This window comes from Physella acuta, unplaced genomic scaffold (assembly GCF_028476545.2).
Source record: "Physella acuta isolate Inbredline_101_S28 unplaced genomic scaffold, ASM2847654v3 ptg002600l, whole genome shotgun sequence".
NCBI lineage: Eukaryota > Metazoa > Mollusca > Gastropoda > Physidae > Physella > Physella acuta.
The window spans coordinates 1-16942 of NW_026734056.1; the positions used below are offsets into that span (position 1 = coordinate 1).

The 16942-nt window shown below is 37.2% G+C and overlaps 1 protein-coding gene across 1 annotated transcript; it reads left to right on the forward strand.

Moving 5' to 3' along the window:
* Positions 1-5: 5 nt before the first annotated feature.
* LOC131933688 (solute carrier organic anion transporter family member 4C1-like) lies at positions 6-16942 on the forward strand (the record flags this gene model as incomplete). Its single annotated transcript, XM_059290328.1, has 8 exons — positions 6-154; positions 366-467; positions 2457-2668; positions 3922-4105; positions 13356-13479; positions 14579-14733; positions 15355-15419; positions 16509-16942. Coding segments are annotated over 8 exons (1425 nt in total), but the record flags the coding sequence as incomplete, so codon positions are not given.

Consider the following 16942-nt stretch of genomic DNA (forward strand, 5'->3'; position numbering starts at 1 on the left):
GGATCGGTGCCTGGTGGCTCGGCTATGTGGTGTTCGGCTCCCTGGCTCTGGCCGCGGCTATGCCGCTCTTCTGCTTCCCTCGGCGGTTGCCAGGGCAACGTGGCAAGGGACACAGCCAGCAAGACAAGGGAGAGCATCAGAAGGGAGAGAATCAAATATTAAAAAACCAAGACAAAAAGTAATTTTTTTGATACTTTAAAAACAACCTCAAAAAAAAAAAATCCCCACAAAATAACCCCTCCCCCCCACAAAAAAACCAAACCCATCAATAATGTAAATAAAATATTTCAACGGTATAAAAAATATTTTTTGGAAAATTTATTATAGAAATAATCGTTTTTAATACATTGTGTTTGAAATTGCAGTCTAGTTACTGAATACAAAGTCGTTGACAGAGAATATGGGAGTAAAATAAATGTCAGAGTCATAAGGAAGCCTATAGCTAAGACATTAGCTTTCATCAAAAGGTAAGTGCAAGAATAAAATATGTCTAGCCGTAGTTGAATAACGTAGTTTCTTGTTAAAATATTTAGACATTGGGGTAGTGGGTGGGGTGAGGTGGGTGTTTGCCGGGAGGGCTGGCAGAGTATCTTTCAGGAGGAGCATTAATCTCTCTCTCGGACCTCGTCCACAGCCCCTCCCACTTCTTTCGCGGTCCGAATAGAGAAATGTATTATATATATAATATTATAGTAATATATATATATATATATATATATATATATATATATATATATATATATAAAACCAGTGCCCCCTCTCTCCGGAAAACCTAAGCCCCACCCACTCCCCATCATCCACTTGTTTCAACCCCCCCCCCCTCTTCTCGGAGACAACTATCTGAAAGAAACTCTAAGGCCTAAGGACATGTGCCCGGATCTTTTTTCCCGATATCACCTAGCATACATATGGTTTGATAGAGTTAAACGACCTACACGAATCACATGCAGAGCGTCACTATGTATTTATTCGTCAAACGTAAGAAAATTATCTAATAGAGATAAGTTTGCTAATCAGATATGGCGGTCAGTAGGTCAGACCATGACCAGTGCATTTGTTTTTGTGACTTTCATATGTAAATGTATAGTGAGGTCAGCACTTTACACACCCGTCTAAAGTTAGGGGCTGTTGATATTGTTGACGATGGATTTAGATAGAGAAGTAACGGGGGGGGGGGGGGGGGCTGGAAGAAAGCATAACACATATTATAGACACAAACATTGCTTCAAAATACAAATATAATGAGTAAAGAAAAATTAATTAAAATTTGAGATAGAAGGTGGAGAGTTTAGTGAGGAATTGATGTGTGTATAACGGTAGAAGGAGGATATCTGTAAAAAGAAAGTGATGTTGTTGATGGAGGACGCTCAGGCCCATGAGATGGGATTTCCCACTGGGACAAGATAGATATCTTAGACGGGTTGGGGGGGGGGGGGGAGGCAGTGTTTCTTCCAGACTTTTTTTTCGGGGGGGGGGGGGGGTACTTGAAGTGTTCGGGAGGGTGGGTGACGGACTATAATTTCCGGGAGCGGGTGGGCGGACTGTTAAAAGTATATACGTTTTCTATATAAATCCCATTCCCCCCCCCCCCGCGAAGAGATGCCTGGAAGAAATTCTGTTGTTGGGGGTGGGGGTGGGGGATGCGATGGAAAAATAAAGAATAAAAAACCTGTTCTTAAAATGGGGACATTGGTTTCAAAACTAAAATTATCGGGGGTAGATGTCACATTCTCCCACCGACCACGTCGTCACATATCTATTTGTGAAATTTAGTAGCCTGTATTAGTTGAAACTGTTAGGGGACTTGCCTAGATGGACAGCTTCCCACATAAGACATTCATGCCACAACTCAAATTACGTACCCCATTACATCTGGGTCGACTCTGTGACATCATCATCATCATCTTTTTCTGTTTGTGTCCAATTGACATAAGGCAGATGAAGTAGAGTTCATCTGTTTCAATGATGTCGGCATACAAGGGGATAATGTGTTCAGCACTTTATCCAACTGCTTTTGTTTCCCTAACGTAAGTTTAGTACCCATCAGAGCTAGCTTGACTCAGGGACGTTCTACTTATTCTTACCTGAATTCGAACTCGTGATATTTTCGGTGGGGGGGGGGGGGGGAGTCAACATTTTTCCGGGAGAGTGGAGCGGACACTGGTAAAAGTATATGTTTTCTATATAAATTCCATTTCGTTCGGGGGGGGGGGCGGTTAACATTCTGCCCCCAGAGATGCCTGGAAGAAACTCTGCAGTCTAGCACTCTACAGCTAGGCCACGCCGCCCCATGTGGGACGTAACACGAATTTTATTCAGGGAATCAAACTCCAGCATTTCGGGTCAGCAGTCGTGCGCTCTACCGCGTAATCACAAAGTCACGGAAATTCCCGATGGATTAAAACAACCACCGTGTTTTTTTTTTGCTTTTTTTTTGTTTTGTTTTTTATTAACAGAACCACCGTGGTTTTAAAATTATTACGCAAATCTTTTCCATTCCAAGACTTCTTGTCCAGCATTCTGCGACTGTTGATCAACCCAGTGTACATGTGCCTCACCATCTCCTCCATCTTGGTCATCTTTAGCGTCAGCGGCACCAGCGCTTACACGCCCAAGTACCTGGAGGCCATGTTTAACTTACCTGCTTACAAGGCTAATTACATACTAGGTGAGATCAATTTACCTGCTTACAAGGCTAATTACATACAAGTTGAGATTAACTTACCTGCTTACATGGCTAATGACATACTAGGTGAGATTAGTTTACCTGCTTACAATGCTAATTATATACTAGGTGAGTTAACTGCTTACAAGGCTAATTACATACTAGGTGAGATTAACTTACCTCCTTACCCGGCTAATTACATACTAGGTAAGTTAACTGCTTACAAGGCTAATTACATACTAGGTGAGATTAACTTACCTCCTTACCCGGCTAATTACATACTAGGTAAGTTAAATGCTTACAAGGCTAATTACATACTAGGTGAGATTAACTTACCTCCTTACCCGGCTAATTACATACTAGGTAAGTTAAATGCTTACAAGGCTAATTACATACTAGGTGAGATTAACTTACCTCCTTACCCGGCTAATTACATACTAGGTAAGTTAAATGCTTACAAGGCTAATTACATACTAGGTGAGATTAACTTACCTCCTTACCCGGCTAATTACATACTAGGTAAGTTAACTGCTTACAAGGCTAATCACATACTAGGTGAGAATAACTTACCTCCTTACCCGGCTAATTACATACTAGGTAAGTTAAATGCTTACAAGGCTAATTACATACTAGGTGAGATTAACTTACCTCCTTACCCGGCTAATTACATACTAGGTAAGTTAACTGCTTACAAGGCTAATCACATACTAGGTGAGAATAACTTTTAAAGTTAATTACATACAAGGTGACTTAAACTTACCTCCTTGTGCCGTGTGTAAACATAACGAATACCAACAAAAGGACATTGTTAAGTTACCTTACCCCATACAATAGGGCTCCAAACAAAACGGCCGCTATATTTTAGCCTACCCTTAAACAGATACTTATCATACGAATACTGTAGTAAATTCTATGTAAAATAATTAGCTTTTTAACGAACTAATCTTTTGTCTAATTATTTTAAGCTTTTATTTTGCCATTAGTATAAGAAAACTGCATTGCGGTGTTGTATGAGTAATCAAAGAGAAAATTCGAACTGTTTATAGATTTCTCTCTGACGAAAGTTTCATCCACATTCATTAATTTTTCTTTATCTTGAGATTAAAAAAACAGTTGTATTTTAACGCATATTCTACATATTGTTGAATTATTAAATAACCTACATAAACATAAAACAAAACCCAAACCCTAACACTAACAAACCCCTTACCATAATACAAAGACAAAACTTAACATATACTGTAACCTTTCCCCAGCCGGTGAGGTACTCTGCTCCTCTTGTGTGGGATCTTTTGTCGGTGGTTTCCTGACCCGACGTTTCAAGATGTCGCCAATGGTCGCCCTCAAGTTCGCCATCCTCGTCATCTGTATCTCCCTGATGGCGACCGTCACGGGGTTTTTCTTTCAGTGTGAGCAGCCCAAAGTCTACAACTGGCCCGGGTGAGTCTAATTATAGAACATTGAGTCTATTTATAGAACATTGAGTCTAATAATAGAACATTGAGTCTATTTATAGAACATTGAGTCTAATTATAGAACATTGAGTCTAATTATAGAACATTGAGTCTAATTATAGAAAGTTACGTTTATTTAAGACAATGTGTTTTAGTACAAGTTACCTACAGATATAGAGGGTATCCATCCAACTACAATCATTTGATTACTAGCTTAGTTTCTAATGAGTACTATGATTGTTTCACAATATGATAAAATTAGTTCAATATAGGGCATGAATCCATACTTTATATACTGGCGTGCTTATAAGTAGATAAGGTAGATTCTTGGCATTTAGTGGCAGTGTATCTTCCAGACTTTTTTCTCCGGGGGGAGACGGGGGGGGGGGGGGGCACTTGATATTTTCGGGGAGTGTGGGGGGGGGGCGGACAACATTTTCGGGTAGGGGGGGGGGGCGGACACTGTTAAAAGTATGTTTTATATAGAAATTCCATTTCGTGAGGGGGGGGGGGGGGGGTGAGGGGGGGGGGGGAGCGGTACACTTTCATCTGGGGGCTCAGTCCCCCCCCCCTCCCGAAGAGATGCCTGGAAGAAACTCTGTTTAATGGTATATATATATATATATATATACATATATATATATATATATATATATATACATATATATATATATATATATATATATATATATATATATATATATATATATATATATATATACATATATATATATATATATATATATATATATATAATATTAATTGGTGTAAATATCTTTACATAATCTCCGTTGCCTCTTTCTCTCTCTCTCTCTCTCTCTCTCTCTCTCTCTCTCTCTCTCTCTCTCTTTCCACCCCATGCGAATGGCTATCTCTGTATCTGTCAATGATCGGATCACTGAGTAACTAATAGATATACGGTCACTTCCTGTGTGGATCAGCCGACTAACTCAATGATAATTGCTCCGACTTTTGAATCTATAAATAGAATAACAAAAGGAAGGAAACGAAATTTTAAACTGATTTCCGCCATTACAAAAATAACATGAAACCTACAGTTCACGACACATCGCATAGGAATTTAAAATAAATATTAGGCCTAACATGAAACCTACAGTTCACGACACATCGCATAGGAATTTAAAATAAATATTAGGCCTATAGGTTTAATACATATTTCTTAGAATATAGAAATTTAGATCTAGTGTTCTGGTTAGTAGTTGTTTCATGTTTATTAGAATATAGTCTAGATTCTAGAATCTAATCATACGGCTGCATAAAAAGAAAACCCATCTAGTTCTAGATCTAGAGAAGCGGAGGTAAGAAGGTTAAATTAGTAATTTACATGATTTTTATTGTAGTTTCACTGTTTGTTAGGCCCAATTATTAAATCTTTAGATCAGAGGTCCAGCTTGATCATGTGTGGTATCTATTGTGGTGCATTGGAATGAAAAGCCCACATACTTAAATATAGAATCTAGTAGGCCTATACTATAACTGTACTGCCCTATACTTTAAATTTGTTACCACAAGAAAAAAGCCTATTTACTATTATTAGTTATAATTAAATTAAATTGAAATATTTGTTTATCTTTATAGTTTATAGTGAATGCATGCTAATGAGCATTATTCAAGCTGCTGTTATATTTAGGCTTATAGGCCTATATACTCTATAGCTTAGGCTATATACTATAGACTATATATTATATACCAATATTGTGCATAAAACTTAAAGCATGTAAGCATACACAATAATAATTATCATTAGACCTATAGTAACTAAGACTCATACTATTTAGTACTACTTTAATACTACCTTTAAACTATTAGGCATAATGAAATAATGATTAATAATTTCAGTGTTTTCCGCACTCAAGAGGAAGGAGGTTGCAGGGAACTTAGAGACTAATCTTTGCCAACATACTGGATTTCTGGTGATGACAATAGGAGCAAATAGTATGCGGCTAAGTTAATACTAAAAACAATTGATTTTAGTAATTAGTGGTAAGCTCTTTTTTAAAATAATATATTATAACATGGTATCGCAAAGGTTCAGGTTGTCTGATAAATGATAATTAGAGTCAGGTTTAGGACTATAGTTTAATGCTTGGTTAGTAATATGCATCAAGTTGGGAAAGACATAGAAATGGAAATACATAGAATTTAATGTGTTCATTCGCAAACGTTACTATTTAAAAATTTTTAGGCCTGCTATTTATTGCTGAATAATAAAATCACTATACTTATCCACTATATTATGTTTAAATAAAGTGAGTTTAGATCAGTCGAGTAAATAAATTTAATAGCAAGACATAACTAAAATTTACAATGAATATATATATATATATATATATATATATATATATATATATATATATATATATATATATATATATATATATATAATGCTATTTTATAAAAGTATGTAAATCACAGAACAAACATTACTTTGTATTTTGTATACAACTTAACAAAAATGCTACTACTTTGATGGATTGCACTAAATAGGGGTTAGCTTTAATTTAATAATTTGTGAGATATTCTTGCTAATCCATGTGTAAATTGCTTTTCAGGACTATGAGTGTGTGTTTGGCCATCCAGATTTCATAACTACAATTGATGTTCAATTACAAGGGATATTAATCAGTCTCCGTGGACTATACACTGCCTAGTTTCATCCTCAGGTAACTGTACTATAGGCATAACCCATTTTTTAAAGTAATTATTAAATATAGCAAGAGATAGCATTATATGTTAAAATAAATATAATGGATTTTAATCCAAAATATTTTATTAATTATTGTCTTTTCTTAAATTCTAATAAATCAGTGAGTTGTACAACATAGAGGGTATTATATTTGAATGATAATTGAAACACATATTGTTATAGAGCTCAAAACTATGTACTTATCTAATATAATTAATATACTGAAACAGTTTTATTGAAGCATATTATTTCATATTTTACCACACAGAGACTGATGTGTAAGCTTAAAGTAAAGACATCAAATCAAAGTATCAGCTATCAAGAGGGTAAATATTGATAGTCTACTTCATTAATCTTCAATATGAATGAACACAATTTTAAATCTATAATATTTGCTGATAATGTTTGTTTCTTGTTCTTCATCATGTTCAGTGCTTTATCTTTTCAAAGTAATTAGTTATAGTAAAGAAATAGTAGAGATATTAATATAAATTTGTAATGTATTTCTCTTGCTAGTTCCACAAAAGAATATTTCAAAATATTTTGTCTTTATTTCATTTACAGAAGAACATTCAAAATCATATTGTGATACACAAATCAAGCAAGTCTATAACCAGCAATATGATACAGGCCAAGAAAAAGCTGGTTACTTGATTGGAAGGGTGTCACAAAAAAGATGGGTTATCACTAGGGAAACAAGCTCGGAATACAGTTCACTGTTGGGACATCAAGCCAAATACTTCTAAACTTATTTGAATCATTTTTGCTGTTTATTATAATTCATCCAATTGTCTTATTAAATATATAAATTTATATATATACACAATTCCTAATATAGAATTTCTAAAAATGTTTTATTATAATATTTAAAAATGAAACAAACATGTTCCCAGAACACAGCCACATAATGTCAACATGTTCCCAGAACACAGCCACATAATGTCAACATGTTCCCAGAACACAGCCACATAATGTCAACATGTTCCCAGAACACAACCACATAATTTCAACATGTTCCCAGAACACACAAAATGGCAACATGTTCCCAGAACACACAAAATGGCAACATGTTCCCAGAACACAGCCAAATAATGGCAACATGTTCCCAGAACACAGCCAAACAATGTCAACATGTTCCATGAACTCACAAAATGGCAACATGTTTCAAGAACACACAAAATGTCATTATGTGCCCAGAACACACAAAATGGCAACATGTTCCCAGAACACACAAAATGGCAACATGTGCCGAGAACACAAAAAATGACAACATGTGCCGTTAACAATACTTCACTTGGCCTGTCCCATGCATAGTATTTAGCCTAGTGTTTTGGGCCTTGCTTCATTTACTCAATAAATTATATAGGCATGAGAATTTTCATTTTAATCTGCAAAAGCTACATTCTGTACATTATTATTTTCAAACTACATCATATATTTTTCTCCTCTCTGATAAAAAATATTCCTCATATTGTTTGTGTCAAGTATTTTATTTTTATCTATGCAATGCTATATTCCTATTTTATAATAATTACTTTTATACAAATTCTTTTGAAAACTGTTCTTTATTGATTTGTATCATTTTCTTTATTTCTGAAAAATAAAACTTTGTTTGGGAATCCTTTTTTTGTTTCTGTACAAATTAATAAACATAAATACCTATCAGGCTTAATATCCAGCAACATTAAACAATTAAGTAAGGCCTATTGTTAGTAATGGTAAATTTTATACTAATTAATGTGATTTCTCCTGGCCACCTTGTTCTGAATACCTTCAACTGTGTCAATGTTGCTACCAACTCCAATAATTAAAACTGAAGTCATTTACTATGAAGTAAAACTTGGGTGTTATCCAAATCCACCCAGTTGCCGGGGGCAAGGTACCAAACATGATGTCCAGTAGAGGGTTAATAAAGTATCATTATTAAATCACTATTAAACCCCTCCTCGCCTACGCCATTGCTTGTACGCATATGGAAGTTATCGGAATTTACTGTATTGCTTATAAGTCGAAAATGCGAAAAAGACACGTTTAACATTACTAGTTTGAAGAATAACATTCATGTTAGCCGAAACAGGTGTATTCTAAAGTTGTTAAAATTCATTTTATTGTTCATTACGATTATGTTGTCGTAAAATATAGGCCTATTTTAAAAAAGCATAACTAAAAAGTGTTTTAACGCATTTTCTTCTTAGAAAAGCCTCACATGCATGATATCATTAACATTACGGCAAATCAAACCCTTGAAGAAACCCCATCAACCATTCAATTATTACGATGGGCAACAAATAAAACGCCCGCATCAAGGTACAGTCCTTATGCTATCGACATTAGCTCAACCCCGGCAACTAACGTGTCCCAAAACCAAGAATTGAAATCTTGACCCATTATTCTGATTAATTAGTGGTTAAACATCTTTAGGCATCTGAAAACGTTAGTTTTTAATCTAGTGTACTCAAAAAGGAACAACATAAAGCTTTATGCCGCCTTAAAAATAAAAACCCAATCCCATGTTACGCAAGGCGTCGATAGAGAAAGAATATGGCTTTGAGTCAGAACAGGCAAGGGCTTAGATAACTGCCAAAATACCTAATCTGTAGACCTCACAAGTCTAGACGATATATTTGTGCCTCTGTTTTTAGACTTTCAGAACAAATGCATGACTGTGATGTGGTCAGTAGGCACATAAAAGAGAAAAGTAGTTTTAATCTAGAGACTTCAAACATTTCTGAAGGACCGAATTTGAACTTGTAGGCGGTGGTGTCGATGCCAAAGTTTAGCGTCGTCCGCAAAGATAAGCTATCGTTATATAATCTCTATGCCCATATTGTGACAGATATTTACAAATGTGTCTAATATAGGACAGAATACATAGCTACTCAATAGAGATAAGCGCAATCATTTGTCCACGACTTAAGAAACCACTGTACTGCAAAACCCACCTAAATGGAAAATGTCTTAGACAGAGTTTCTTCCAGGCATCTCTTCGGGGGGGGGGGGGGGGGGGGGCTCCCCCGAAAATTTTTTACCGCCCCCCCCCCCCCCCGAACGAAATGAAATTTATATAATTTATATAGAAAATATATACTTTTAACAATGTCCGCCCCCCCCCCCCCCCGAAGAAAGTCTACCGCCCCCCCCCCCAAAGAAAGTCTACCGCCCCCCCGGAGAAAAAAGTCTGGAAGAAACACTGAGTCTTAGATGTGTGTTTTAATACAAATGTGTACCTCGTCGCGAGTTAGGACCTGTAGGTAGTCTGTTACTACTCTATATCTAAAAACAATAAAAAGATAACGTGAATTTTACTTGTTCAATTTCTTGGATAACTGTATTTGTTGCATCTTGTTCAATTTTGTTAATATTGATTAACCTAAAGGGTTCAAATGTAACAAAGAAAATTGTGACTAAGTTTCCGGGTGCGGGTATGCGGACACTAGTTAAAGTAGGCCCTATATATCTATTTATATTTATAGAAATGAAAAATTGTTTATCTGTTTGTCCTATATGAATTTCTACATCTTTTTCATCGGATCGCCATAAAACTTTGTGAACAGAGTTTTTTCCAGGAATCTATTCGGAGGGGGGGGGGGGGGGGGGGGGGTGAGGGAGGCAGAGCCCCCCCACCCCCCGAAGAAAGTCTATCGACCCCCCCCACCCCCGAACGAAACGGAATTTATATAGAAAAAAATATATACTTTTAACAGTGCCCGCACGCCCACCCCGCCGGAAAGATTTCGCCAGGGCGGCGCCCTAGCAGGAAGCAGAGGTGTAGCAACCTATTCCGGCGCCCGGGGCGAACTATCACTGTTGTGCCAACCCTATTCAAACGCTGGCAAAAAGGCGCCCATCCCTACATACACTCCCCTATATAAAATAATTGAGGATATCAGTCATGGATAAATCTGTTTTCTTAAATTTTACTGAAGAATGAGGATTTTAAAAAAAATTGTCTACAGCTTTTGGCGCCCCATTCGATCTGGGGTCTCTGACAGGAAGCAATGCAATTTTTCTCCATAAAAATAAAAGCCAGATGCAATTTGACACTGTTCGTACGAGAGTCATAAAATTTTGGGGAGTTGGTGAAAAGGGTTTCGAGAAAGAAAAAAATTCTTAAGTGTGGCACCCTGGGAGGATTCGATTTTTCTCATTATACGATTATGAGCTCAGAATCCAGAGGGGAATCCAGAGGGGCTATCTCATCAATTGCGGTCATAGGTAATACTAGATTCAGCAGAGGCGTAGCGAGGGGGGCGGGGTGTACATATGTCCCCGGGCGCCAACCCTAGGGGCGCCAAAATGGGTGAGAAAAATTTAAAAGCTCATTTTAGCTACAGTTTTGCATTATAAATATTTAAAAAATACGGGGGGGGGGGGACGCCAAATTGAAAGTTTGTCTCCGGCGGGAGGGGGGGGCGCCAAATTGAAAATTTGTCCCCAGGCGCCAGGAATGGTGCTACGCCTCTGAGATTCAGTGATAAAACTACACCAGGTTCATCCGCCAGCTCCCTGGCAGTTGAGTGGCCCAGAGCGGCCAATACCCACCTCGGGCGACACTACGGTTTAGATGGGCTACTATAAATGTTCACTAAGTAGAATAATGAGCGCCCGCCGGCGCCCTGGCAGTTGGCGACAGCAAGCGCCCCGGGCTCTACAGAGAGTGCCTCTTTAAAGAGCACCCTACAATAGGGACACGGTGGCACACGACATTTTATAATTAAACCGAATTAGGGGCGCCCCTGCGGGAGTATAACCAGTGGCTCCCTGGAGCGCCAAGGGACGCGTCTCTAACACATGGGCGGTCGCAATGTGTGTTCTACCTCACTATTACAGAGGTTGATTAACGTACACTCAAGGCTTTCATACAATGAGCCTTGGTGCGTCTAGGCGGCAGTGTGGACAAACCCGCGCCCCAAAAACGAATATGTGGGTTTGTTTGTATAAGCATTACCAAAGATTTCATTCGTTTGTCATTCAAATCTGAGAAGTTAATGCTAATACCCCTGTGGTGGTTTCTGCGAAAAAAAAATTCGATTTGGTGGCGCCCTGGCAGGGTTCCATTTAGCTCCCCGTGTTTTCCCGTGAGTACTATGGTACCTTTGTTCGTTTTAATAATTGCGAAACGCTATGAATATGATGGGCTACTATAATCGCTCCCTATACCGAGTGAGGCGCCTTCCTACCTACACCCACCTACCTACATACCTAACTCCCTGCTTATGTAGTATGTACCTACCTATCTACTAACCTGCCTGCGCTGCTGCCTGCCTACCTACTTTCCTACCTACCGTTATTCCTGCCAAACTGCTTTCCTTCCACCCCGCCTGTCTACCCACCTCACATCCTACTTACACACACATATATCTTCGTATATATATATATATATATATATATATATATATATATATATATATATATATATATATATATATGTATGTGTTAGTGTGCTCTAGGACTATGTATTTTTACATTTTTGTTGTTACGTAGAAATATTCAGTATAAAGGAGTTTCCTTTTTTTTTGACGTTGTAACTGCCGCTAAAATATTCTTTTTTTGTATGTGTGCATAAAATAGTGTAGGTTTATTAACAAAAGTAAATTTTAGTATGTATTTAAGTGTATATAATCATTTTCGTCAAGCCAATGTGTTCATAATCTTAAATTTAAAAACCCATGAAACTCGATAGCCAAAGATTTAGAATGAGAATAATTGCTATTTAACCAGAAACACCCATTCTAATTATTGTAATAATATTTTTTTTAAATAAATATACACAGAGATAGATTGCTTTCTTATATAATTAATTTAAAAAGTCAACTGTATTTCATAACGAAAATTAACACAAAATACATTCGAATAGAAACTGTCAAGGGAGACTACTCTAATATTTGTAGGAATAATAGTTTTTATTTAGAGTTTTTTTTTTTATTATTAGAAGAAAAGTTAATCATGTAGGTTCTATAAAAGATTACCTTGCATTTAAAAAAAAAGATATTCGATAGGTTTAGAATGAGAAATAGTCAAAATTATTTATTATATTCATTAGTTGTTTTTTTTAATAATATAGTACAAAGACCTGTTTTAATTATTTTTTAAAAATCTTATTTTAATTAATAAATCATAAATGAAGATCGAGGATCTATATTTTTAAAAAATAGTTTAACTGTCCCTAAACAATTGTATCAATCGCTGAGAAATTAAGAATTAATAATTACGTTTAACGCTTTATTTATTAAACGAGTTGAATTATTTCCGTTTTGATAAACTCTCTCTCTCTTTATAACTACTAACGCTTTATCATTGAGTTTCTCGAGAGAAAAATACAGGAGAGCGGTAGTTATCATTGACTCTGTCATTGATAATTTCATTGAGTCTTTCATAGAAAATAGTGTTTGATCGGCTGCTCTTTCTCTCTCTCTCTTTCTCTCTCTCTCTCTCTCTCTCTCTCTCTCTATATATATATATATATATATATATATATATATATATATATATATATATATTAGTATTTAGTAAAATTATCTTATTTTAGGGAAAACAATACATGCAGCAGGGGATGCAACTGTGAAGACAACAGTTACTTCCCAATATGCGGATCAGATGGTAGAACGTATTACTCCCCTTGTACAGCCGGGTGCGTGGAGAGAGAAAAAGGGGTAGGTTCAAGATGGAGATCATCCAGGAGCCAGCGATAAAAACGCCACCTCTTGTAATATATCTACCACCCCCCCCCCAACCTCACCACCCCTGGTATTTTACATCCCTTTTATTGATAATTTTTAATAATACATTTTTAAATCTTTCTTCAAACGATCAATTAAAAACAAATACAAATATGAAATAATTAAACATTCGAATTGTAATTATAAAGCTAAAAGAAAATTAATGTAAGAAAAATGATTTTTTTTGATGAGAGAAAACGTAAAAAATAAATTAAAAAAAAACGCATCTTAATTTATTACGAATGGCGTAGTCGGATAGAAGATGTGACTGCTAACCCGAAATTTTCGAGTTCGAATCCCAGATTCATGTCAGTATAACGTCCTTGAGCTCTGATGGGTACCCGAGACACGTTATAGAAAATAAAGATTGGATAGTGCCGACCACACATTTTATATACCGAGGACACTCAAATCGATGAACTCTACTTCACCTGCCACATGGACCGTCAAGTTTTAATCAGTTACTTATAAAACAAGATAATCTATACTTATAACACAGGCCATTCAATACTTAAAAAAACAAGGTAATCGAGAATTATTCAAACAGGATAATCGAAACTTATAAAAATGGTAATCGATACTTATGTAATCGGCCACTCATTGAAACCCCTGTATGATATGTGTGTTAATAGACCTGGTTTGCCTGAAGGTGTATGTGTGTATGTGTGTATGAGTGTATGTGTTTATGATTGTATGTGTGTATGTGTGTATGTGTGTATGTGTGTATGTGTGTATGTGTGTACGTGTGTACGTGTGTACGTATGTACGTGTGTACGCGTGTATGTGTATATATGTGAATGTGTGTTAATGGACCTGGTTTACCTGCAGGTGTACCTGAACTGTACCTGTATAGCAGGTGGCACGGCCTCCAGCTTATGTGTGTATGTATGTGTGTATGTATGTGTGTATGTGTGTATGTGTGTATGTGTGTTAATGGACCTGGTTTGCCTGCAGGTGTATGTGTGTATGTGTGTGTGTATGTGTGTATGTGTGTATGTGTGTATGTGTGTTAATGGACCTGGTTTGTCTGCAGGTGTACCTGAACTGTACCTGTATAGCAGGTGGCACGGCCTCCAGTGGAACATGCGACTATAGCTGTGCCCACCTGTACCCGTACGCCGTGTTTTTTGGCATCCGGCTGCTCTTTGGTACCTTGTCCATCATCCCCAAGTTAATCCTTCTATTGAGGTAATCTTTATCCACTATTCTAAGAATCCTTATATGAGGTAATCTTAACTCCTTCTACTGAGGTAATCTTAACTCACTATTCTAAGTTAATACTTATATGAGGTAATCTTAACCCGTAATTTTAAGCTGATCCTTCTATTGACGTAATCCTTACCCGTAGAAGTTATACGTTCTATTAAGATAATCGTAAACAGCTATTGTAAGTTATTCCTTCTATTGAGTTAATCCTTAGCCGCCAGTCTAAGTTAATCCTTCAATTGAGTTAATCCTTACCAGTTATTTAAAGTTAATCCTTCAATTGAGGTAATCCTTTTGCAGTTTACTCTGAAACTAACAGTAATCTAAAGGTAGATCTTAACATTTAATTTTAAGTTTGTCCTTGTCACGAAGTCATTCTCACTCGTTAGTTTGAGCTAAATACATTTAGATAATCCTCACCCATTAATCTAATATTATCCTTCTCACAGGGGAATCCGTTATTCTAATGCTAAGAATAATCTTAAGGCAAAGTTTTTATTCTTAAATTTACCCTTCAATTTAAATGTTAATTGTTTTTAAGGTTTTGAAACATTTTGTCGTTTTAAGCTGAAATACGATATTAAATATTACAATACGTCACAGGTGTGTTAACAACAAGGACAAGTCTCTGGCTATCGGGTTCGAATCCTTCCTGGTATCACTTTTAGGTGAGTCAAATTTTCATGTCATATAGGCTCGCAGAACTTGTAAGCTTGAGAAGAGTGGGTCTCAACCTGGGATTCATGATACCCTATGGGGTTCCAGGCTCTACGGCAGCGACCATTTTGTTTTTATTTTTAGTACAACACATTGTACACGGTATTGGGGTACAGTGACCTAGATGTGTGTGCTACAGCGACCTAGATGCTAGGGGTACAGTGATCTAGATATGTTGTGGTACAGTGACGTACAGTGACCTAGATGTGTGGGGGTAGAGTGACCCAGTTTTGTGGGTGTGGGCTTAAGCAACCTAAATGTGCGGTCATTAACACCCACTGAACTACATGTTTAAGGTTCCAGTATATAACATTAACTAACTTTTTCATAACCACCCTAACATTTAGTATACTCAAATGTTAATTAAATCTTATTTCTACAAATTCACGCAAACAATTTGCTAAGTCCTACATAAGTCTAATGTGTTTAGTTGAATCCGCGTATAAACAAGTTAGTTGTGAGATCCTATTCATCAAACCGTTTTATATATTGCAGGCGTTAACAAATTATTAATGTAAATCGTAGGGTAACCAGTTTTATGTAATCAATTCTTAACCAACGCTACCCGTTTTAGCACATTATTACATTTTTTATATAAACAACATCCTTAGCCCTTTCTACTTATACAATTTATTAATGATCCAACTTATCTTTGTATTACTCTAAAACATCATATCACAAACAATCACTATGTGTACATCAGCGAAAAGTAAAAAGCAGTGTTTCTTCCAGACTTTTTTCTCGGGGGGGGGGGGGGGGGAAGGGGTACTTGATATTTTCGGGGTGGGGGGGGAGTGGGTGGGCGGGAACATTTTCTGGGGGGGGGGGGCGGACAATGGTAAAAGTATATGTTTTCAATATAAATTCCATTCCTTTTGGGGGGGGGGGGTGGTAGACTTCTTAGGAAGAGATGCCTTAAAGAAACTCTGGTAAAAAATGACGAATAAATCAAGGACATTAAAAGTCACAAAACTAACACGTATTACCTTTGCAATGTTGTGTCTGTAGATTTATATCTTGTTTGTTTTCTTTCCCGTCAGGCTGGCTGCTTGGTCCGCTTGTCTTCGGCTACGTCATCGACGGGATCTGCGTCCAATGGGACTCCAGCTGCGGGGTCAGGGGTCGCTGTCTGCTGTACGACCACCGGCTGTTCCAGCTGAAGCTGCACGGCTACATCGTCGTGCCCGGGGCGGGGTGCCTCCTCTTCATGTTCATCGCCTTCTTCTACGCCAGGGCCACGGGGTGCCTGGAGGGGGAGGCGACCCCCGGGACTCGTGACGTCACGGAGATGACGCTGGTGATAGACTCGGTGAAACATGCGCCGGATGAAGAGAATCACATATCACGTGAGGGGAATGACACAGATGGTGGGAATCACACATCGGATGATGTGAATACCGCATTGCACGATGTGAATAATGAAAAAGACATTGAAGACCGAGAGAAGAAATACTTTGAAGACGGCCGTCCATGA